General features: G+C 33.0%; 2 protein-coding genes across 2 annotated transcripts in view; one reads left to right on the forward strand and one right to left on the reverse strand.

Moving 5' to 3' along the window:
- Nucleotides 1-4,287, forward strand: part of vill (villin-like) — a 59,461-nt gene extending 55,174 nt beyond the window's left edge. Inside the window, exons 19-20 of the mRNA XM_061964695.1 lie at nucleotides 3,779-3,988; nucleotides 4,075-4,287. Of these exons, the coding sequence (XP_061820679.1) occupies nucleotides 3,779-3,988; nucleotides 4,075-4,188 (324 nt within the window). The 3' untranslated portion in view covers nucleotides 4,189-4,287. The remainder of the gene's footprint in view (nucleotides 1-3,778; nucleotides 3,989-4,074) is intronic.
- Nucleotides 4,288-11,181: 6,894 nt separating this feature from the next.
- The window catches only part of plcd1a (phospholipase C, delta 1a), a 62,061-nt gene continuing 46,740 nt past the window's right edge, over nucleotides 11,182-26,502 (reverse strand). The window contains exons 12-15 of the mRNA XM_061964898.2: nucleotides 21,199-21,377; nucleotides 20,811-20,946; nucleotides 13,779-13,928; nucleotides 11,182-11,939 (exon numbers count right to left, since the gene is read on the reverse strand). Of these exons, the coding sequence (XP_061820882.1) occupies nucleotides 11,845-11,939; nucleotides 13,779-13,928; nucleotides 20,811-20,946; nucleotides 21,199-21,377 (560 nt within the window). The 3' untranslated portion in view covers nucleotides 11,182-11,844. The remainder of the gene's footprint in view (nucleotides 11,940-13,778; nucleotides 13,929-20,810; nucleotides 20,947-21,198; nucleotides 21,378-26,502) is intronic.

The following is a 26,502-nucleotide window of genomic DNA, read 5'->3' on the forward strand; positions in this document are numbered from 1 at the left end:
TACTAAGGATGTGGAAATGTGATATCATCCCAAACTTGTAATTTTTTTGCTGATATCGCACCGATACTCTATATCAACATTGAATGAGGACACCACTACTAAGGATGTGGAAATGTGATATCCTCCCATACCTGTGTTTTTTGTTGTTGCTGATATTGCACCGATACTCGATATCAACATTGGCTGAGGACACCACTACTAAGGATGTGGAAATTTTATATCTCCCAAACTTGTAATTTTTTTGCTGATATCGCACCGATACTCTATATCAACATTGACTGAGGACACCACTACTAAGGATGTGGAAATTTGAAATCATCCTAAACTTGTAATCATTTGGCTGATATCGCACCGTTACTCGATATTAACATTGGATGAGGACACCACTACTAAGAAATGTGGAAATATGATACAATCCCAAACTTGTAAATTTTTTGCTGATCACATCGATATTTGATATCAACATTGCATGAGGACACCACTACTAAGGATGTGGAAATTTGATATCATCCCAAACTTGTAATTTTTTTGGGCTGATATCGCACCGTTACTCGATATCAACATTGAATGAGGACACCACTACTAAGGATGTGGAAATTTGATATCATCCCAAACTTGTAATTTTTTTGCTGATATCGCACCGATACTCTATATCAACATTGACTGAGGACACCACTACTAAGGATGTGGAAATTTTATATCTCCCAAACTTGTAATTTTTTTGCTGATATCGCACCGATACTCTATATCAACATTGACTGAGGACACCACTACTAAGGATGTGGAAATTTGAAATCATCCTAAACTTGTAATCATTTGGCTGATATCGCACCGTTACTCGATATTAACATTGGATGAGGACACCACTACTAAGAAATGTGGAAATATGATACAATCCCAAACTTGTAAATTTTTTGCTGATCACATCGATATTTGATATCAACATTGCATGAGGACACCACTACTAAGGATGTGGAAATTTGATATCATCCCAAACTTGTAATTTTTTTTGGCTGATATCGCACCGTTACTCGATATCAACATTGGATGAGGACACCACTACTAAGGATGTGGAAATTTGATATCATCCCAAACTTGTAATTTTTTTGGGCTGATATCGCACCGTTACTCGATATCAACATTGAATGAGGACACCACTACTAAGGATGTGGAAATTTGATATCATCCCAAACTTGTAATTTTTTTGGGCTGATATCGCACCGTTACTCGATATCAACATTGAATGAGGACACCACTACTAAGGATGTGGAAATGTGATATCATCCCAAACTTGTAATGTTTTTGGCTGATATCGCACCGATACTCTATATCAACATTGAATGAGGACACCACTACTAAGGATGTGGAAATATGATATAATCCTAAACTTGTAAATTTTCGGCATGTGTGATATCATGTGCGGTATAAGCAGTCCTGCGGCGTGTTAACCCATGTGTGATATCATGTGCGATACAAGCAGTCCTGCGGCATGTTTACTTGTGTGTGACATAATGTGCGATATAAGCAGTCCTTTGGCGTATTGACTTGTTTGATTTCATGTGCGATACAAGCAGGCCTGCATCGCGTTGACTTGTATGTGATATCATGTGCAATGCAAGCAGTCCTGCGGGGTGTTTACTTGTGTGTGATATCATGTGCGATACAAGCAGTCCTTTTTTTCCTTATATCGCACCGCTACTAGATATAAACATTGGATGAGGACACCACTACTAAAGATGTGGGAATTTGATATCCTCCCATAATTTTAAATTTTTGTGCTGATATTGCACCGATACTTGATATCAACATTGCATGAGGACACCACTACTAAGGATGTGGAAATTTGATATCCTCCCATACCTGTGTTTTTGTTGTTGCTGATATTGCACTGATATTCGATATCAACATTGGCTGACGACAGCACTACTAAGGATGTGGAAATTTGATATCATCCCAAACGTGTACATTTTTTGCTGATATTGCACCGATACTCGATATCAACATTGGTTGAGGACACCACTACTAAGGATGTGGAAATTTGATATCATCCCAAACTTATTTTTTTGGTGATATCACACCGATACTCTATATCAACATTCAATGAGGACACCGCTACTAAGGATGTGGAAATTTGATATCATCCCAAACTTGTAATTTTTTTTGCTGATATCGCACCGATACTCAATATCAACATTAGATGATGACACCACTACTAAGGATGTGGAAATTTAATAACACCCCAAACTTGTAATTTTTTTGCTGATATCGCACCGATACTCGATGTCAACATTGGATGAGGACACCACTACTAAGCATGTGGAAATGTGATATCATCCCAAACTTGTAATTTTTTGGCTGATATTGCACCGTTACTCGATATCAACATTGAATGAGGACACCACTACTAAGGATGTGGAAATTTGATATCATCCTAAACTTGTAATTTTTTGGCTGATATCGCACCGATACTCTATATCAACATTGAATGAGGACACCACTACTAAGGATGTGGAAATGTGATATCATCCCAAACTTGTAAATTTTTTGGCTGATATCGCACCGATACTCGATATCAACATTGGCTGAGGACACCACTACTAAGGATGTGGAAATTTTATATCTCCCAAACTTGTAATTTTTTTTGCTGATATCGCACCGATACTCTATATCAACATTGACTGAGGACACCACAACTAAGGATGTGGAAATTTGAAATCATCCTAAACTTGTAATCATTTGGCTGATATCGCACCGTTACTCGATATCAACATTGGATGAGGACGCCACTATTAAGGATGTGGAAATTTGATATCATCCCAAACTTGTATTTTTTTTGCTGATATCGCACTGATACTCAATATCAACATTGGATGATGACATCACTACTAAAATGTGGAAATTTGATATCATCCCAAACTTGTAATTTTTTTGCTGATATCGCACCGATACTCTATATCAACATTGAATGAGGACACCGCTACTAAGGATGTGGAAATTTGATATCATTCTAAACTTGTAATTTTTTTGGCTGATATCGCACCGTTACTCGATATCAACATTGGATGAGGACACCACTCCTAAGGATGTGGAAATTTGATATCATCCTAAACTTGTAATTTTTTGGCTGCTATCGCACCGTTACTCGATATCAACATTGGATGAGGACACCACTACTAAGGATGTGGAAATTTAAAATCATCCTAAACTTGTAATTTTTTGGCTGATATCGCACCGTTACTCGATATCAACATTGGATGATGACATCACTACTAAAATGTAGATATTTTATATCATCCCAAACCTGTAATTTTTTGGCTAATATCGCATCGATACTCGATGTCAACATTGGATGAGGACACCACTACTAAGGATGTGGAAATGTGATATCATCCCAAACTTGTAATTTTTTGGCTGATATCGCACCGATACTCTATATCAACATTGAATGAGGACACCACTACTAAGGATGTGGAAATTTAATATCATCCTAAACTTGTAATTTTTTGGCTAATATCGCACCGTTACTCGATATCAACATTGGATGAGGACGCCACTATTAAGGATGTGGAAATTTGATATCATCCCAAACTTGTATTTTTTTTTGCTGATATCGCACTGATACTCGATATCAACATTGGATGATGACATCACTACTAAGGATGTGGAAATTTGCCAGGGAAGCTAATAAAGCGTCTCAGTTTGACCCTGGAACAGACAAATCTTTTATTTTGTTGTTAACCCTGAAGATAAGTGTAAATAAGCATTCTGGTTCTTACAGAACTTCAATGAGACCCAATTGGACTCTGGCCCTGTTCTAGGGGGACCCATTAGCCCCCCCGCAGCCTTCCGGGACCATCTAGGAAGTAGGTCCCCGCCCGCCGCCGACCCCACCGGTCCCACCGGTCCCAGGAACTGCGTGGACCCCGAGCTCCTCATCCACAAGCCCGCCTCCGAGCTCCCGGAGGGCGTGGATCCTTCCCACAGAGAGGTGCGTATGGTTCTCTCCCGCTGTAATGACGCGGACGGCCCAGCAGGGGGCGTGCGAGTGACGTGTGTCCTGTGTGGTGACCTCAGGACCATCTGTCGGACGCAGACTTCCAGCGGCTGCTCGGAACCGAGCGACTGGACTTCCGGCGTCTGGCCGCGTGGCGCCAGAAGGAGCTGAAGAAGAAGGCGGGACTTTTCTGAGGACTTTGCTGTGATTCCTCCTCACCATAATTATTTATTGTGGGATTGCTCCACACATATGCTTTTCTTCCTTCTTCTTCTTCTTCTTTTTCTTTTTCTTCTTCTTCTTCTTCTTCTCCAGATTTTGGCGCACTCTACCTTCCACATTTTTCACCCGATTCAAACCCTTCCAACTTCAAACTGTTCGGGAAAATTTCCCAAATTTCCCAGAATTCCAGGTTTTTCCGGGACATTTTCCCCATTCAAAATGAATTGGCCATTTTTCAAACGTCCACCATTTCCAACCAGTTCAAACCATTCCACCTTCAACATATTCCACTCATCCTGGAAATTTTAACTACTCTTTTTCCAAGTTCAAAAAAATTCCAGGATTTTCCAGAATTCCTGGTTTTCCAAAGCCCAATTTCCAGCCTTTTTTCTGGCGACTACTCCTTCCACATTTTTCAACCCACTTCAATCGTTCCACCATCAAAACGTTCCTATTAATCAGGAATTCGGGAAAATTCCTGATTAACTGGAAAAATTCCCGGTTTTCCCGAAATTCCAGGAATACCTTAATACTATTTCTCACTTAAAAATATTTACTACTTCAACATTTCTCGACCGATTTGAAAAATTCCAACACCAACCATTTCACGTCATTAAGAACGTTCAAGTCTTTTAACATTTTCTAAAAAAATTCCCGCTTTTCCCGAAATTCCCAAATTTCCATCAAATTCCCATCAAAATCAATGTGACATTTTTCAAAGTTCCAGAACTCCCACATTTTTTTTATCCGATTCAAACCGTTCCTACTCCAAAATGTTCAGACTGTTCAAAATTGTGGGCCCTCCTTCAACAATTAAAAAAAAAAATTCCCGGATTTCCAAGAATTTCCAGTTTTCAGGGACATTTTCCCCATTCAAAATGAATTGGCCATTTTTCAAACATCCACCATTTTCAAACTTTTCAACCCGTTCAAACCATTCCACCTTCAACATATTCCACTCATCCTGAACATTTTAGCTACCCTTTTTCCAAGTTAAAAAAAATTCCAGGATTTTCCAGAATTCCTGGTTTTCCAAAGCCCTATTTCCACCCTTTTTTCTGGCGACTACTCCTTCCACATTAATCAGGACAAAAAACAAATTTGTTTTTTGAACTGGAAAAATTCCCGGTTTTCCCCGAAATTCCAGGAATACCTTAATACTATTTCTCACTTAAAAATGTTACTACTTCAACATTTCTCGACCGATTTGAAAAATTCCAACACCAACCATTTCAAGTCATTAAGAACGTTCAAGTCTTTTAACATTTTCTAAAAAATTCCCACTTTTCCCAAAGTTCCACAACTCCCACATTTTTTTATCCGATTCAAACCGTTCCTTCTCCAAAATGTTCAGACTGTTCAAAATTGTGTGCCCTCCTTCAACAATTAAAAAAAAAATCCCGGGTTTCCAATAATTTCCAGTTTTCAGGGACATTTTTCCCATTCAAGATGAATTGGCCATTTTTCAAACTTCCACCATTTTCAAAACTTTTCAACCAGTTCAAACCATTCCACCATCAACATATTCCACTCATCCTGGAAATTTAAACTACCCTTTTTCCAAGTTCAAAAAAATTCCAGGATTTTCCAGAATTCCTGAAATTCCAGGAATACCTTAATACTATTTCTCAAATGTTACTACTTCAACATTTCTCGACCGATTTGAAAAATTCCAACACCAACCATTTCAAGTCATTAAGAACGTTCAAGTCTTTTAACATTTTCTAAAAAATTCCCACTTTCCCCAAAATTCCCAAATTTCCATCAAATTCCCATTGAAATCAATGGGACATTTTTCAAAGTTCCACAACTCCCACATTTTTTTATCCGATTCAAACCGTTCCTACTCCAAAATGTTCAGACTGTTCAAAATTGTGTGCCCTCCTTCAACAATTAAAAATTTTGTTTCCCGGATTTCCAAGAATTTCCAGTTTTCAGGGACATTTTCCCCATTCAAAATGATTTGGCCATTTTTCAAACTTCCACCATTTTCAAATTTTTCAACCGGTTCAAATCATACCATCTTCAACATATTCCACTCATCCTGGAAATTCAAACTATTGTTTTTACAAGTTCAAAAAAAATTCCAGGATTTTCCAGAATTCCTGGTTTTCCAAAGCCCTATTTCCACCCTTTTTTCTGGCGACTACTCCTTCCACATTTTTCAACTCACTTCACCGTCAAAACATTCCTCTTAATCAGGACAAAAAACAAAGTGGTTTTTTGAACTGGAAAAATTCCCGTTTTCCCAAAATTCCAGGTATTCCTTAATACCATTTCTCAAATAAAAATGTCACTACTTCAACATTTCTCGACCGATTGGAAAACAATCCAACACCAACGATTTCGACTCATTCAGGAAGTCTTTTAAACATTTTCCAAAAAAGTCCCGCTTTTCCCGAAATTCCCAAATTTCCATGAAATTCCCATTGAAAAGAATGGGACATTTTTCAAAGTTCCACAACTCCCAATTTTTTTTTATCTGATTCAAACCGTTCCAACTCTAAAATATTTAGCCTGTTCAAAATTGTGTGCTGTCCTTTAACAATTTTTTAAAAAATGCCCGGATTTCCAAGAATTTCCAGTTTTCAGGGACATTTTCCCCATTCAAAATGATTTCGCCATTTTTCAAACTTCCACCATTTCCACATTTTTCAACCGGTTCAAACCATTCCACCTTCAACATATTCGACTTATACTGGAAATTCAAACTATTGTTTTTCCAAGTTAGAAAAAAAATCCAAGATCTTCCAGAATTTCTGGTTTTCCAAAGCCCAGTTTCCACCCTTTTTTCTGGCGACAACTCCTTCCACATTTTTCAACCCACTTCAACCGTTCCATCGTCAAAACATTCCTCTTAATCAGGACACAAAACAAATTTGTTTTTTTAACTGGAAAAATTCCCGCTTTTCCCGAAATTCACAAATTTCCATGAAATTCCCATTGAAAAGAATGGGACATTTTTCAAAGTTCCACAACTCCCACATTTTTTTATCTGATTCAAACCGTTCCAACTACAAAATATTCAGCCTGTTCAAAATTGTGTGCTGTACTTTAACAATTTTTTAAAAATCCCCGGATTTCCAAGAATTTCCCGTTTTCAGGGACATTTTTCCCATTCAAAATGATTTGGCCATTTTTCAAACTTCCACCATTTCCACATTTTTCAACCGGTTCAAACCATTCCACCTTCAACATATTCGACTCATACTGGAAATTCAAACTATTGTTTTTCCAAGTTAAAAAAAAATCCAGGATTTTCCAGAATTCCTGGTTTCCCAAAGCCCTATTTCCACCCTTTTTTGTGGCGACAACTCCTTCCACATTTTTCAACCCACTTCAACCGTTCCATCGTCAAAACATTCCTCTTAATCAGGAAATAAAACAAAGTTCTTTTTTGAACAGGAAAAATTCCCCGGTTTTCCCGAAATTCCTTAATACCATTTCTCAATTAAAAATGTCACTACTTCAACATTTTTTGACCGATTTGAAAAATTCCAACACCAACCATTTTGACTCATTCAGAACGTTCAAGTCTTTTCCAATTTTCCAAAAAAGTCCCGCTTTTCCAGAGATTCCCAAATTTCCATGAAATTCCCGTTGAAAATAATGGGACATTTTTCAAAGTCCACAACTCCCACATTTTTTTATTGGATTCAAACCGTTCCTACTCCAAAATGTTCAGACTGTTCAAAATTGTGTGCCCTCGTTCAACGATTTAAAAAAAAAATCCCGGATTTCCAATAATTTCCAGTTTTCAGAGACATTTTTCCCATTCAAAATGATTTGGCCATTTTTCAAACTTCCACCATTTCCACATTTTTCAACCGGTTCAAACCATTCTACCTTCAACATATTGCACCCATCCTGGAAATTCAAACTATTGTTTTTTCAAGTTCAAAAAAATTCCAGGATTTTCCAGAATTCCTGTTTTTCCAAAGCCCAATTTCCACCCTTTTTTCTGGTGACTACTCCTTCCACATTTTTCAACCCACTTCACCGTCAAAACATTCCTCTTAATCAGGACAAAAAACAAAGTTGTTTTTTGAACTGGAAAAATTCCCGTTTTCCCGAAATTCCTTAATACCATTTGTCAATTAAAAATGTCACTACTTCAACATTTCTCGACCGATTCGAAAAAAAATCCAACACCAACCATTTCGACTCATTCAGGAAATCTTTTAAACATTTTCCAAAAAATTCCCGCTTTTCCCGAACTTCCCAAATTTCCATGAAATTCCTATTGAAAAGAATGGGACATTTTTCAAAGTCCACAACTCCCACATTTTTTTTTATCGGATTCAAACTGTTCCTACTCCAAAATGTTCAGACTGTTCAAAATTGTGGGCCCTCGTTCAACGATTTAAAAAAAAAATCCCGGATTTCCAATAATTTCCAGTTTTCAGAGACATTTTTCCCATTCAAAATGATTTGGCCATTTTTCCAAACTTCCACCATTTCCACATTTTTCAACCGGTTCAAACCATTCCACCTTCAACATATTGCACCCATCCTGGAAATTCAAACTATAGTTTTTTCAAGTTCAAAATAATTCCAGGATTTTCCTGAATTCCTGGTTTTCCAAAGCCCTATTTCCACCCTTTTTTCTGGTGACGACTCCTTCCACATTTTTCAACCCACTTGAATCGTTCCACCGTCAAAACATTCTTCTTAATCAGGACAAAAAACAAAGTTGTTTTTTGAACTGGAAAAATTCCCGGTTTTCCCGAAATTCCTTAATACCATTTCTCAATTAAAAATGTCACTCCTTCAACATTTCTTGACCGATTTGAAAAATTCCAACACCAACCATTTCGACTCATTCAGAACGTTCAAGTCTTTCCCAATTTTCCAAAAAAGTCCCGCTTTTCCCGAGATTCCCAAATTTCCATGAAATTCCCATTGAAAAGAATGGGACATTTTTCAAAGTCCACAACTCCCACATTTATTTTTTTATCCGATTCAAACCGTTCCTACTCCAAAATGTTCAGACTGTTCAAAATTGTGTGCCCTCGTTCAACGATTTAAAAAAAAATCCCGGATTTCCAATAATTTCCAGTTTTCAAGGACATTTTTCCCATTGAAAATGATTTGGCCATTTTTCAAACTTCCACCATTTCCACATTTTTCAACCGGTTCAAACCATTCCACCTTCAACATATTGCACCCATCCTGGAAATTCAAATTATTGTTTTTTTCAAGTTCAAAAAAATTCCAGGATTTTCCTGAATTCCTGGTTTTCCAAAGCCCTATTTCCACCCTTTTTTCTGGCGACGACTCCTTCCACATTTTTCAACCCACTTCAAACCGTCAAAACATTCTTCTTAATCAGGACAAAAAACAAAGTTGTTTTTTGAACTAGAAAAATTCCCGGTTTTCCCGAAATTCCTGGAATTCTTTATTACCATTTCTCAAATAAAAATGTCACTACTTCAAAATTTCTCGACCAATTTGAAAAATTCCAACACCAACCATTTCGACTCATTCAGAACGTTCAAGTCTTTTCCAATTTTCCCAAAAATTCCCGCTTTTCCCGAGATCCCCAAATTTCCATGAAATTCCCATTGAAAAGAATGGGACATTTTTCAAAGTCCACAACTCCCACATTTTTTTATCGTATTCAAACCGTTCCTACTCCAAAATGTTCAGACTGTTCAAAATTGTGTGCCCTCGTTCAACGATTTAAAAAAAAAATTCCCGGATTTCCAATCATTTCCAGTTTTCAGGGACATTTTTCCCATTTAAAATGATTTGGCCATTTTTCAAACTTCCACCATTTCCACATTTTTCAACCGGTTCAAACCATTCCACCTTCAACATATTGCACCCATCCTGGAAATTCAAACTATTGTTTTTTCAAGTTCAAAATAATTCCAGGATTTTCCTGAATTCCTGGTTTTCCAAAGCCCTATTTCCACCCTTTTTTCTGGTGACGACTCCTTCCACATTTTTCAACCCACTTGAATCGTTCCACCGTCAAAACATTCCTCTTAATCAGGACATAAAAAAAAGTTCTTTTTGAACTGGAAAAATTCCCGGTTTTCCCGAAATTCCTTAATACCATTTCTCAATTAAAAATGTCACTACTTCAACATTTCTTGACCGATTTGAAAAATTCCAACACCAACCATTTCGACTCATTCAGAACGTTCAAGTCTTTTCCAATTTTCCAAAAAAGTCCCGCTTTTCCCGAGATTCCCAAATTTCCATGAAATTCCCATTGAAAAGAATGGGACATTTTTCAAAGTCCACAACTCCCACATTTTTTTATCGGATTCAAACCGTTCCTACTCCAAAATGTTCAGACTGTTCAAAATTGTGTGCCCTCGTTCAACGATTTAAAAAAAAAATTCCCGGATTTCCAATCATTTCCAGTTTTCAGGGACATTTTTCCCATTCAAAATGATTTTGACATTTTTCAAACTTCCACCATTTCCACATTTTTCAACCTGTTCAAACCATTCCACCTTCAACATATTGCACCCATCCTGGAAATTCAAACTATTGTTTTTTCAAGTTCAAAAAAATTCCAGGATTTTCCAGAATTCCTGGTTTTCCAAAGCCCTATTTCCACCCTTTTTTCTGGTGACGACTCCTTCCACATTTTTCAACCCACTTGAATCGTTCCACCGTCAAAACATTCTTCTTAATCAGGACAAAAAGCAAAGTTGTTTTTTGAACTGGAAAAATTCCCGGTTTTCCCGAAATTCCTGGAATTCTTTATTACCACTTCTCAATTAAAAATGTCACTACTTCAAAATTTCTCGACCAATTTGAAAAATTCCAACACCAACCATTTCGACTCATTCAGAACGTTCAAGTCTTTTCCAATTTTCCAAAAAATTCCCGCTTTTCCCGAGATCCCCAAATTTCCATGAAATTCCCATTGAAAAGAATGGGACATTTTTCAAAGTTCCACAACTCCCACATTTTTTTAAATCTGATTCAAACCGTTCCAACTCCAAAATATTCAGCCCTCCTTCAACAGTTTAAAAAAAATTCCCGCATTTCCAAGAATTTCCAGTTTTCAGGGACATTTTCCCATTCAAAATGATTTATCCGTTTTTCAAACTTCCACAATTCCCACATTTTTCAAGCTATTCACACCATTCCACCTTCAACACATTCCACTCGTCCAACTAACACTTTCCCAAGTTCCAAACCAATTTCCCGATTTTCCTGGAAATTCAAACTATTCTTACATTCATACTACTTTCTGTCAGTATTTCAGTTCAACTTCAGCATTGGAGCACTCCCACTCATGTAGTGACCTAATATTTCATCAAATAAGCACTCAAAACGCACTTGTTGGCATGTTTTTATTTGAGACGGTCAAATTGTGCGTTAAAATAAAGTTATTATGAATAATTATGAATGACAGAATATAATGAAAAAAAAATGTTGTTCTTTGTGTTGTTCTTCTGATATTTAATATTTGCTTTCATGGCCAGTTGAAATAATAAAAAGTTATTAAAAAGTCAGCATAAATTAAATCATTTCTTCGTCGTCTTCCTTTCCAGCCCACACAACAACTCCTCGTTTGTTCATTTTGGTTTCGTTATCGTTTGCATGGCAACAGCCATTGTTTCGTAACACAAGTGACAAACGTGTTCACTTGCACCTTTTTTTCACGACTCGGCGTCCAAGAGCATGACGTGCACGAAGAGCCCGGACGCGGCGATGACGTCACCGTTCTTGTTGAGAAGCGGAACGTGGCGATAACCTGGAGAAATGATCAATAATATTTTCTCAATGGAGGCTTGATGAAACATGTCTCAAAAATGTAAAATGAATTTTTAAGATCAATTATTATTTTAATTAATTCAAAGAGATTAATTGTGATGTAAAATAAATTATTGAGATACATTGAAATTTCAATTTATTATTGAGATTGACTGTGATAAAATTCATTATTGCACTTAATTGTAATTTGAATTTATTATTGAGATCAATTGAAATTGAAAATTAACTATTAAATCTGTTGTCATTTAAAAATAATTATTGGACTCGATTGTAATTTAAATTCATTATTGAGATCAATTGAAATTGAGACTGATTGTTATAAAATAAATTATTGACCTGGATTGTAATTTCAATTTATTACTGAGATCAATTGTAATAAAATTAATTATTGAACATGATTGTAATTTCAATTTATTATTGAAATCAATTTAATTTAAATTTGTTATTGAGATCGATTGTAATTTACATTTATTATTGAGGTCAATCGAAATTAAAAATGAACTATTAAATCAATATCTTAAATTCATTATATGGATGATCAATTGAAAAGCAAAAATCTTCATTAAATCAGTTGCAATTTTAAAATAATTATTAAAATTCATTGCAATTTCAATTCATTGTTGAGATAAATTGCAATTTAAATTAATTACTTATATCAATTTAATTTAAATTTGTTATTGAGATCAATTGTAATTTACATTTATTATCGAGGTTAATTGAAATGAAAAATTAACTATTAAATCAATTGTAATTTAAAACGAATTATTGGACTTAACAGTATCTTAAATTCATTATATGCATGATCAATTGAAAATCAAAAATCTTCATTAAATCATTAGCAATTTTAAAATAATTATTACAATTCATTGCAATTTCAATTCATTGTTGAGATAAATTTGCAATTTAAATTAATTACTTATATCAATTTAATTTAAATTTATTATTGAGATCGATTGTAATTTACATCTATTAATGAGGTCAATTGAAATAAAAAATTAACTATTAAATCAATTGTAATTTAAAACGCATTGTTGGACTTAACTGTATCTTAAATTCATTATATGGATGATCAATTGAAAAACAAAAATCTTCATTAAATCAGTTGCAATTTTAAAATAATTATTAAAATTCATTGCGATTTCAATTCATTGTTGAGATAAATTTGCAATTTAAATTAATTACTTATATCAATTTAATTTAAATTTGTTATTGAGATCAATTGTAATTTACATTTATTATCGAGGTCAATTGAAATTAAATCAATAGTAATTTAAAACAAATTATTGGACTTAACGGTATCTTAAAGTCATTATATGGACGATCAATTGAAAATCGAAAATCTTCATTTAATCAGTTGTAATTTTAAAATAATAATTGAAATTCATTGCCATTTCAATTCATCATTGAGATAAATTGCAATTTAAATTAATTATTTATATCAATTGTAATTCACTTTTATTGAAATTTAAATTAATTATCAATATCAATTGCAATTCCCTTTTACTGAGATCAATTGGACATTAAAATTGATTACTAATTGACAATTAAATTAATTATTGACATCAATTGTAATGAAAATTTATTGAAATTAAAAATTAACTGTATTTCAAATTCATTAATGAGATCAATTAATTATTACGTCAGCTGTCATTCAAAAATAGTGATTGAGATCCGTTGTAATTTAAAAGGAATTGAGATCAATTAAAATTCAAAATGAAGAATTGAGATCAATTTAAATCTGTGGCGTTTAAAAGAGGAATAAAGTAATTAAAAAAAAAAAAAAAAACAGTTTAAAATGATCATTGAGGGTCTTCTTTACCGTTCTGCAGACTTGTGAGTGGGAGGCAGTAATGTCCCACCAGATCGTTCTGTGACGTGGTGTCGTGGTCCTCCACCACGAACCTCACCAGGGCCAGATCAGGAACCAGGACGCTGAACTCGAACCGCTCGTTCCACACGGGGTTGAACCCTGCACCCCGGGGTCAGATCATGATTGACCTATGACACCGGTGTGTGTGTGTGTGTGTGTGTTCTTGTATTTCTACCCTTCTTGAGACATGAAGAAGGAAAAGTATCTTCCATATGAGGAGGTGTGAACAAGTGATGACATAAATCATGGTCCCAATAACATTGCATCTAATAGAGAATGTCTCATTTGCACCCCCTGGTGGTGACATCTATCAAAATGAGGGTGGTCCCAAAAAGGAGGGATTTTTCAAATTGACCGTGTGTCGCTTTTAAAAGTGCTCCCCCTCTGGTCAACATATGAAATAACAAGTGTGTGTCAGAATTTGAAATGCGCCCCCTTTGGCCAAAATGATTAAAAACAATGAAATAAATATGTATATAGAGACATACTGTAATAAGTTGAAGTAAATAATGAAGATTAAAAAACAATTACAAAAAAATAAATAAATAAATAAACTAAAAGCAGTCTTTTTCTCACAATGTGTCGACTTTTTTCTTATAAAATTGGGAACAATTTCTCATTTTCTTTCTGTTTCTGTAATATTGCAATATTTTCTCGTAAAATTATGACTTTTTATTGTAAAATTATAACTTTTTATTGTAAAATTATTACTTTTTAAAGCAAAATGGTGACATTTGTCGTATAAAATTCGGACTTTTATCACAATATTGCCAATTTTTTGGTTGTTGTCGTAAAATAGTGACATTTTTTTGAGTAAAATTGTGACTTTTGTCAAGCAAAATTCCGATTATTATTATAATATTGCCAAAATGGTAAAGTTTTCTCCTAAAATTGTGACTTTTGTCGAGTAAAATTGCGACTTTTTTCATAAAATTGCCCACATTTTAAGATTTTCTTGTAAAATTGCGAATGTTGTTGAGTAAAATTCCAACTTTTATCATAATATTGCACAAATGTTCAGTTTTTCTTGTAAAATGTTGACTTGCGTTGAGTAAAATGACGACTTTTATTATAATACTGCCAACATTCTATGTTTTTCTTGTGAAGTTGTGACCTTTTTCTTTTCTTTTTATAATTTTTCACACCAAGCTTTTTTATATTTGCATAGTATGTATATATTATTAATGTTGTAAATACACTTCTTTATATATCTAGAAAGGGTGTTCATAAAATAGTGACATTTTTTGAGGAAAATTGTGACTTTTGCCAAGCAAAATTCCAATTATTATTATAATATTGCCAAAATTTTAAGGTTTTCTCATAAAATTGTGACTTTTGTCGCGTAAAATTGCGACTCTTTTATTAAAATTGCCCACATTTGAAGCTTTTCTTGTAAAATTGCGACTGTTATTGAGTAAAATTCCAACTTTTATCATAATATTGCACAAATGTTCAGTTTTTCTTGTAAAATGTTGACTTGCGTTGAGTAAAATGACGACTTTTATTATAATACTGCCAACAATCTAAGTTTTTCTTGTGAAGTTGTGACCTTTTTCTTTTCTTTTTATAATTTTTCACACCAAGCTTTTTTATATTTGCATAGTATGTATATATTATTAATGTTGTTAATACACTTCTTTATATATCTAGAAAGGGTGTTCATAAAATAGTGACATTTTTTGAGGAAAATTGTGACTTTTGCCAAGCAAAATTCCAATTATTATTATAATATTGCCAAAATTTTAAGGTTTTCTCATAAAATTGTGACTTTTGTCGCGTAAAATTGCGACTCTTTTATTAAAATTGCCCACATTTGAAGCTTTCCTTGTAAAATTGCGACTGTTATTGAGTAAAATTCCAACTTTTATCATAATATTGCACAAATGTTCAGTTTTTCTTGTAAAATGCTGACTTGCGTTGAGTAAAATGACAACTTTTATTATAATACTGCCAACATTCTAAATTTTCTTGTGGCGTTTGGAGCTTTTTCTTTAATTTTTCTCATTTTTCACAACAAACTTTTTTTTTATTTGCATAGTATGTATATATTATTAATGTTGTAAATACACTTCTTTATATATCTGGAAAGGGTGGTTCTAAAATAGTGAAATTTTTTGAGGAAAAATTTGACTTTTGCCCAGCAAAATTCCGATTATTATTATAATATTGCCAAAATGGTAAAGTTTTCTCCTAAAATTGTGACTTTTGTCGAGTAAAATTGCGACTTTTTTCATAAAATTGCCCACATTTTAAGCTTTTCTTGTAAAATTGAGAATGTTGTTGAGTAAAATTCAAACTTTTATCATAATATTGCAAAAATGTTCAGTTTTTCTTGTAAAATGTTGACTTGCGTTGAGTAAAATGACGACTTTTATTACAATACTGCCAACATTCTAAGTTTTTCTTGTGACGTTGGGAGTTTTTTCTTTTCTTTTTCTCATTTTTCACAACAAACTTTTTTATATTTGCATAGTATGTATATATTATTAATGTTGTAAATACACTTCTTTATATATCTAGAAAGGGTGGTCCTAAAATAGTGACATTTTTTAAGGAAAAATTTGACTTTCGCCCAGCAAAATTCCGATTATTTTTATAATATTGCCAAAATTGTAAAGTTTTCTCATAAAATTGTGACTTTTGTCGAGTAAAATTGCGACTCTTTTCATAAAATTGCCCAAATTTGAAGCTTTTCTTGTAAAATTGCGACTGTTATTGAGTAAAATTCCAACTTTTATCATAATATTGCACAAATGTTCCGTTTTTCTTGTAAAATGTTGACTTGCGTTGAGTAAAATGACGACTTTTATTATAATACTGCCAACATTCTAAGTTTTTCTTGTGAAGTTGTGACCTTTTTCTTTTCTTTTTCTCATTTTTCACAACAAACTTTTTTTTATATTTGCATAGTATGTATATATTATTAATGTTGTAAATACACTTCTTTATACATCTAGAAAGGCTGGTCCTAAAATAGTGACATTTTTTGAGGAAAAATTTGACTTTTGCCCAGCAAAATTCCGATTATTATTATAATATTGCCAAAATGGTAAAGTTTTCTCCTAAAATTGTGACTTTTGTCGAGTAAAATTGCGACTTTTTTCATAAAATTGCCCACATTTTAAGCTTTTCTTGTAAAATTGAGAATGTTGTTGAGTAAAATTCCAACTTTTATCATAATATTGCACAAATGTTCCGTTTTTCTTGTAAAATATTGACTTGCGTTGAGTAAAATGACGACTTTTATTATAATACTGCCAACATTCTAAATTTTTCTTCTGAAATTGTGACCTTTTTCTTTTCTTTTTATAATTTTTCACACCAAGCTTTTTTATATTTGCATAGTATGTATATATTATTAATGTTGTAAATACACTTCTTTATATATCTAGAAAGGGTGGTCCTAAAATAGTGACATTTTTTGAGGAAAAATTTGACTTTTGCCCAGCAAAATTCTGATTATTTTTATAATATTGCCAAAATTGTAAAGTTTTCTCATAAAATTGTGACATTTGTCGAGTAAAATTGCGACTCTTTTCATAAAATTGCCCAAATTTGAAGCTTTTCTTGTAAAATTGCGACTGTTATTGAGTACAATTCCAACTTTTGTCATAATATTGCACAAATGTTCCGTTTTTCTTGTAAAATGTTGACTTGCGTTGAGTAAAATGACGACTTTTATTATAATACTGCCAACATTCTAAGTTTTTCTTGTGAAATTGTGACCTTTTTCTTGTGAAATTCCATATGAGGAGGTGTGAACAAGTGATGACATAAATCATGGTCCCAATAACATTGCATCTAATAGAGAATGTCTCATTTGCACCCCCTGCTGGTGACATCTATCAAAATGAGGGTGGTCCCAAAAAGGAGGGATTTTTCAAATTGACCGTGTGTCGCTTTTAAAAGTGCTCCCCCTCTCTGGTCAACATATGAAATAACAAGTGTGTGTCAGAAATTGAAATGCGCCCCCTTTGGCCAAAATGATTAAAAACAATGAAATAAATATGTATATAGAGACATACTGTAATAAGTTGAAGTAAATAATGATGATTAAAGAACAATTACAAAAAATAAATAAATAAACTAAAAGCAGTCTTTTTCTCACAATGTGTCGACTTTTTTCTTATAAAATTGGGAACAATTTCTCATTTTCTTTCTGTTTCTGTAATATTGCAATAATAACTTTTTATTGTAAAATTATTACTTTTTAATGCAAAATGGGGACATTTGTCGTATAAAATTCGGACTTTTATCACAATATTGCCAATTTTTTGGTTGTTGTCGTAAAATAGTGACATTTTTTGAGTTAAATTAGGACTTTTGCCAAGCAAAATTCCGATTATTATTATAATATTGCCAACATTGTAAAGTTTTCTCATAAAATTGTGACTTTTGTCGAGTAAAATTGCGACTTTTTTCATAAAATTGCCCACATTTTAAGCTTTTCTTGTAAAATTGAGAATGTTGTTGAGTAAAATTCCAACTTTTATCATAATATTGCACAAATGTTCCGTTTTTCTTGTAAAATGTTGACTTGCGTTGAGTAAAATGACGACTTTTATTATAATACTGCCAACAAGTTTTTCTTGTGAAATTGTGACCCTTTTCTTTTCTTTTTCTCATTTTTCACAACAAACTTTTTTTTATATTTGCATAGTATGTATATATTATTAATGTTGTAAATACACTTCTTTATATATCTAGAAAGGCTGGTCCTAAAATAGTGACATTTTTTAAGGAAAAATTTGACTTTCGCCCAGCAAAATTCCGATATTATTATAATATTGCCAACATTTTTAAGTTTTCTCATAAAATTGTGACTTTTGTCGAGTAAAATTCCGACTCTTTTATTAAAATTGCCCACATTTGAAGCTTTTCTTGTAAAATTGCGACTGCTATTGAGTAAAATTCCAACTTTTATCATAATATTGCGCAAATGTTCCGTTTTTCTTGTAAAATGTTGACTTGCGTTGAGTAAAATGACGACTTTTATTATAATACTGCCAACAATCTAAGTTTTTCTTGTGAAATTCTGACCCTTTTCTTTTTCTCATTTTTCACAAGAAACTTTTTTATATTTGCATCGTATTAATATATTATTAATGTTGTAAATACACTTCTTTATATATCTAGAAAGGGTGGTCCTAAAATAGTGACATTTTTTGAGGAAAAATTTGACTTTTGCCCAGCAAAATTCCGATTATTTTTATAATAATGCCAAAATTGTAAAGTTTTCTCATAAAATTGTGACTTTTGTCGAGTAAAATTGCGACTCTTTTCATAAAATTGCCCAAATTTTAAGCTTTTCTTGTAAAATTGCGACTGTTATTGAGTAAAATTCCAACTTTTATCATAATATTGCACAAATGTTCCGTTTTTCTTGTAAAATGTTGACTTGCGTTGAGTAAAATGACGACTTTTATTATAATACTGCCAACATTCTAAGTTTTTCTTGTGAAATTGTGACCCTTTTCTTTTCTTTTTCTCATTTTTCACAACAAACTTTTTTATATTTGCATCGTATTAATATATTATTAATGTTGAAAATACACTTCTTTATACATCTAGAAAGGGTGGTCCTAAAATAGTGACATTTTTTTAGGAAAAATTAAGACTTTTGCCAAGCAAAATTCCGATTATTATATAATATTGCCAACATTTTAAAGTTTTCTCATAAAGTTGTGACTTTTGTTGAGTAAAATTGCGACTCTTTTCATAAAATTGCCCACATTTTAAGCTCTTCTTGTAAAATTGCAACTGTTATTGAGTACAATTCCAACTTTTATCATAATATTGCACAAATGTTCAGTTTTTCTTGTAAAATGTTGACTTGCGTTGAGTAAAATGACGACTTTTATTATAATACTGCCAACATTCTAAGTTTTTCTTGTGAAATTGTGACCCTTTTCTTTTCTTTTTCTCATTTTTCACAACAAACTTTTTTATATTTGCATCGTATTAATATATTATTAATGTTGAAAATACACTTCTTTATACATCTAGAAAGGGTGGTCCTAAAATAGTGACATTTTTTTAGGAAAAATTAAGACTTTTGCCAAGCAAAATTCCGATTATTATATAATATTGCCAACATTTTAAAGTTTTCTCATAAAGTTGTGACTTTTGTTGAGTAAAATTGCGACTCTTTTCATAAAATTGCCCACATTTTAAGCTCTTCTTGTAAAATTGCAACTGTTATTGAGTACAATTCCAACTTTTATCATAATATTGCACAAATGTTCAGTTTTTCTTGTAAAATGTTGACTTGCGTTGAGTAAAATGACGACTTTTATTATAATACTGCCAACATTCTAAGTTTTTCTTGTGAAATTGTGACCCTTTTCTTTTCTTTTTCTCATTTTTCACAACAAACTTTTTTATATTTGCATCGTATTAATATATTATTAATGTTGAAAATACACTTCTTTATACATCTAGAAAGGGTGGTCCTAAAATAGTGACATTTTTTTAGGAAAAATTAAGACTTTTGCCAAGCAAAATTCCGATTATTATATAATATTGCCAACATTTTAAAGTTTTCTCATAAAGTTGTGACTTTTGTTGAGTAAAATTGCGACTCTTTTCATAAAATTGCCCACATTTTAAGCTCTTCTTGTAAAATTGCAACTGTTATTGAGTACAATTCCAACTTTTATCATAATATTGCACAAATGTTCAGTTTTTCTTGTAAAATGTTGACTTGCGTTGAGTAAAATGACGACTTTTATTATAATACTGCCAACATTCTAAGTTTTTCTTGTGAAATTGTGACCTTTTTCTTGTGACATTCCAACAAATTTTTCACAACAAGCTTTTTTATATTTGCATAGTATGTATATATTATTAATGTTGTAAATACACTTCTTTATATATCTAGAAAGGCTGGTCCTAAAGAGGTAGGCCTTTATCGGAGGTCCCAAGAAGGTAAGAAACACAAGAGAGTGTGTGTGTGTGTGTGTGTGTGTGCACGGCGCTCACCGTTGTTCTCGATGTAGTGCGTCTGCTTGCTGGCGTTGTCCGCCGGCACGCCGTAGACCTCCACTCTCACCAGGGGGTCCACGATGGACTTCTGCTTCTCCTCGTTGAGTTTCGGTAGCTGCTGAGCTGAGATCACCTGCGATGCATCCCATAATACACACAGCACGGTCATATACAGGACTTTTTTTTTTTTTTTACCTGACAAAAAAAAAAGTGCCATCAAGACGGAGAGTTTTTTAGTAAGTTGCAGTAAGACTACAAAAAGGATCATATTTATGTGATGGAGAAATTTGTTTTCCTTCTATTGTAAGAGAATAAGTGATCTTTTCTCTTGTGTTGATGTCATTAGTGTGCTAAAAGTGACTATTAAAAAAGGCGCCAGCGTCACCATGACATTCAGCATCTTGGGTCTCAGCCACGGCCCCCTGGAGAGCACGCTGGGGTCAAAGTCGGAGGACGGGTCCCTCAGGAAGTCCTCTTTGAGGATGTACCCGCACGCCCCGTTGGGTAAGAAGCGGCCCTGGTTGATGTGCATCTCCTTCTTGGGGGTCTGGAAGTTGAGGGCCACTGCCGGAGAAAAGTTACATGACTTCCTGTGCGGCGTGAAGATGAAAGTGAAAGTGAAGGTGAAAGTTATGGAGGTTAATGTCAAAAGCTTTTTTTTTTTTTACACTGAATATATGTATCTGATTTTTTTTTTTAAATATATATATATATTTTTTACATCAAATTATGCTGACAATTTCATTAAAACAAATTCAGTGTTTTTAAAATTCTGTGTAAAAAAAATCTAGTGTATTAAAAAATTCAGTGTATGAAAATTCAGTGTAAAACAATTTGTGTAAAAAAAATTCAGTGTATATGATTCAGTTTGAAAAATTAATTGTAAAAAATGTAGTGTAAAAAAATCAATGTAAAGAAAATGTAATAAATGTAAATAAATGTATTAAAATTCAGGGTAAGGAATTCACTGTATAAAAATTCAGTGTAAAAAAAATGTAGTGTATAAAAACTCAGTGTAAAAAAAATTAGTGTTTTTAAATTCAGTGTAAAAAAATCAGTGCATAAAAAATTCAGTGTATGAAAATTCAGTGTAAAATAATTTTTGTACAAAAATTCAGTGTATAACATTCAGTGTAAAAAAATATGTGTATACAAATTCAGTGTACAAAAATTGGCGTAAAGAAAATGTAATGTATGACAATTTGCTGTATAAAAAATGCAATGTAAAGAACATTTTGTGTATAAAAATTCAGCGTAAAAAATGTAGTGTTTTTAAATTTACTAAAAAGAAACCAGTGTAAATTTTTTTTGTGTTTTTAAATTCACTGTAAAGAAATCAGTGTATAAAAATTCAGTGTGTGAACATTCAGTGTGAAAAAATTCAGTTTGAAAAATTAATTGTAAAAAATGTAGTGTAAAAAAAAAACCAAGGTAAAGAAAATGTAATGTATTAAAATTCAGTGTAAGGAATTCACTGTATAAAAATTCAGTGTAAAAAAAATGTGAAGAAAATTCAGTGTAAAAAAATCAGTGCATAAAAAATCAGTGTATGAAAATTCAGTGTAAAACAATTTGTGTAAAAAAAATTCAGTGTATATGATTCAGTTTGAAAAATTAATTGTAAAAAATGTAGTGTAAAAAAAAATCAATGTCAAGAAAATGGAATGTATTAAAATTTAGTGTAAGAAATTCACTGTATAAAAATTCAGTGTAAAAAAAATGTGAAGAAAATTCAGTGTAAAAAAATCAGTGCATAAAAAATCAGTGTATGAAAATTCAGTGTAAAATAATTTGTGTAAAAAAAGTCATTGTATAAGATTCAGTTTGAAAAATTAATTGTAAAAAATGTAGTGTAAAAAAAAATCAATGTCAAGAAAATGTAATGTATTAAAATTCAGTGTAAGGAATTCACTGTATAAAAATTCAGTGTAAAAAATGTGAAGAAAATGCAGTGTAAAAAAATCAGTGCATAAAAAATCAGTGTATGAAAATTCAGTGTAAAACAATTTGTGTAAAAAAAGTCATTGTACAAGATTCAGTTTGAAAAATTAATTGTAAAAAATGTAGTGTAAAAAAAAATCAATGTCAAGAAAATGTAATGTATTAAAATTCAGTGTAAGGAATTCACTGTATAAAAATTCAGTGTAAAAAAATGTGAAGAAAATGCAGTGTAAAAAAATCAGTGCATAAAAAATCAGTGTATGAAAATTCAGTGTAAAACAATTTGTGTAAAAAAAGTCATTGTATAAGATTCAGTTTGAAAAATTAATTGTAAAAAATGTAGAGTAAAAAAAAAAAATGTAAAGAAAATGTAATGTATTAAAATTCAGTGTAAGGAATTCACTGTATAAAAATTCAGTGTAAAAAAAATGTAGTGTATAAAAAGTCAGTGTGAAAAAAAAATAGAAAAAAAATTCAGTGTAAAAAAATCAGTGCATAAAAAATTCAGTGTAAAACAATTTGTGTAAAAAAAATTCAGTGTATAAGATTCAGTTTGAAAAATTAATTGTAAAAATGAAAATTCAGTGTAAAATAATTTGTGTAAAAAATGTCATTGTATAAGATTCAGTTTGAAAAATTAATTGTAAAAAATGCTGTGTAAAAAAAAATCAATGTCAAGAAAATGTAATGTATAAAAATTCAGTGTAAGGAATTCACTGTATAAAAATTCAGTGTAAAAAATGTGAAGAAAATGCAGTGTAAAAAAATCAGTGCATAAAAAATCAGTGTATGAAAATTCAGTGTAAAACAATTTGTGTAAAAAAAGTCATTGTACAAGATTCAGTTTGAAAAATTAATTGTAAAAAATGTAGTGTAAAAAAAAATCAATGTCAAGAAAATGTAACGTATTAAAATTCAGTGTAAGGAATTCACTGTATAAAAATTCAGTGTAAAAAATGTGAAGAAAATGCAGTGTAAAAAAATCAGTGCATAAAAAATCAGTGTATGAAAATTCAGTGTAAAACAATTTGTGTAAAAAAAGTCATTGTATAAGATTCAGTTTGAAAAATTAATTGTAAAAAATGTAGTGTAAAAAAAATAAATGTTAAGAAAATGTAATGTATTAAAATTCAGTGTAAGAATTACACTGAATTTTTATAGACTGAATTTTTTTTTAGACTGAATTTTTATACACACATTTTTTTTACACTGAAGGTATTCACACTGAATTTTTATACATTGGATTTTTATAGACTGATTTTTTTTTACACTGATTTTTTTAACACAGATTTTTTTATACAGTGGATTTTTATAGACTGGTTTTTTTTGCACTGAATTTTTATAGACTGAATTGTTTTTTTTACACTGAATTTTTATAGACTAATTTTTTACACCGAATTTTTATACACTGATTTTTTCAGCACTGAATTTGAAAACACTGCATTTTTATACCCAGAATTGTTTCAATGAAATTGTCCGCATAATTTGATGTAAAAAAAAGTAGTTCACAAAGTTCAAACGCCAAAAAAAATTTAGTTTCATAAATTCAGTGTCAAAAAAATGTTTTTGTAATAAAGACACACATTAACCTCCATTAAAGTGAAGATGAAGGTGATGGTGAAGGTGAAAATGAAGATGAAGGTGAAGGTAAAGATGAAGATGATGGTGAAGGTGATTATGAAGTTGAAGGTGAAGGTCAAGATGAAGGTGATGGTGAAGGCGAAAATGAAGATGAAGGTGAGGGCAAAGATGAAGATGATGGTGAAGGTGATTATGAAGTTGAAAGTGAAGGTGATTATGAAGATGAGGTTGAGGGTGAAGGTGGTGATTCAGGCAAAGATGAAGGTCAAGATGAAGGTGATGGTGAAGGTGAAAATGAAGATGAAGGTGAGGGCAAAGATGAAGATGATGGTGAAGGTGATTATGAAGTTGAAAGTGAAGGTGATTATGAAGATGAAGTTGAGGGTGAAGGTGATGATTCAGGCAAAGATGAAGGTGATGGTGAATGTGAAGATGAAGGTGCAGGCAAAGATGAAGGCGATGGTGATTGTGAAGGTAAAGATGAAGGTGAAAGTGAAGATGAAAGTAAAGGTGATGGTGAATGTGAAGGTGATGGCACAGGTGATGGTGAAGGTAAAGATGAAGGTGAAAGTGAAAGTGAAAATGAAGGTAAAAGTGATGGTGAATGTGAAGGTGATGGCGCAGGTGATGGTGAAGGTAAAGATGAAAGTGAAAGTGAAAGTGAAGGTAAAAGTGATGGTGAATGTGAAGGTGATGGCGCAGGTGATGGTGAAGGTAAAGATGAAAGTGAAAGTGAAAGTGAAGGTAAAAGTGATGGTGAATGTGAAGGTGATGGCGCAGGTGATGGTGAAGGTAAAGATGAAAGTGAAAGTGAAAGTGAAGGTAAAAGTGATGGTGAAGGTGAAGGTGATGGCGCAGGTGATGGTGAAGGTAAAGATGAAAGTGAAAGTGAAAGTGAAGGTAAAAGTGATGGTGAATGTGAAGGTGATGGCGCAGGTGATGGTGAAGGTAAAGATGAAAGTGAAAGTGAAGGTAAAAGTGATGGTGAATGTGAAGGTGATGGTGCAGGTAAAGATGAAGGTGCAGGCGAAGATGAAGGTGATGGTGAAGGGAATAATGAAGGTGATGGCGAAAGTGAAGATGAAGATGAAGGTGATGGCGAAAGTGAAGATGAAAAGGAAGGTGATGGTGATTATGAAGATGAAGGTGATGGTGCAAGTGAAGATGAAGGTGCAGGCAAAGATGAAGATGAAGGTGATGGTGCAGGCAAAGATGAAAATGAAGGTGATGGTGATTATGAAGGTGATGGTGCGGGTGAAGATGAAGGTGCAGGCAAAGATGAAGATGAAGATGATGGCGAAGGCAAAGATGAAAATGAAGGTGATGGTGAAAGTGAAGATGAAAAGGAAGGTGATGGTGATTATGAAGATGAAGGTGATGGTGCAGGTGAAGATGAAGGTGCAGGCAAAGATGAAGGTGATGGTGATGGCGAAAGTGAAGATGAAAAGGAAGGTGATGGTGATTATGAAGATGAAGGTGATGGTGCAGGTGAAGATGAAAATGAAGGTGGTGGTGATTATGAAGGTGATGGTGCGGGTGAAGATGAAGATGAAGATGATGGTGAAGGCAAAGATGAAAATGAAGGTGATGGCGAAAGTGAAGATGAAAATGAAGGTGATGGTGATTATGAAGATGAAGGTGATGGTGCAGGTGAAGATGAAGGTGATGGTGCAGGTGAAGATGAAGGTGCAGGCAAAGATGAAAAGGAAGGTGATGGTGATTATTAAGGTGATGGTGCGGGTGAAGATGAAGATGATGGTGAAGGCAAAGATGAAAATGAAGGTGATGGCGAAAGTCAAGATGAAAATGAAGGTGATGGTGATTATGAAGATGAAGGTGATGGTGCAGGTGAAGATGAAGGTGCAGGCAAAGATGAAAATGAAGGAGATGGTGCAGGCAAAGATGAAAATGAAGGTGATGGTGATTCTGAAGGTGATGGTGCGGGTGAAGATGAAGATGAAGATGATGGTGAGGGCAAAGATGAAGGTGATGGTGATGGCGAAAGTGAAGATGAAAATGAAGGTGATGGTGATTATGAAGATGAAGGTGATGGTGCAGGTGAAGATTAAGGTGCAGGCAAAGATGAAGATGAAGGTGATGGTGCAGGCAAAGATGAAAATGAAGGTGATGGTGATTATGAAGGTGATGGTGCGGGTGAAGATGAAGA

The sequence above is a fragment of the Nerophis lumbriciformis genome, linkage group LG07, assembly GCF_033978685.3.
Source record: "Nerophis lumbriciformis linkage group LG07, RoL_Nlum_v2.1, whole genome shotgun sequence".
Taxonomy (NCBI): domain Eukaryota; kingdom Metazoa; phylum Chordata; class Actinopteri; order Syngnathiformes; family Syngnathidae; genus Nerophis; species Nerophis lumbriciformis.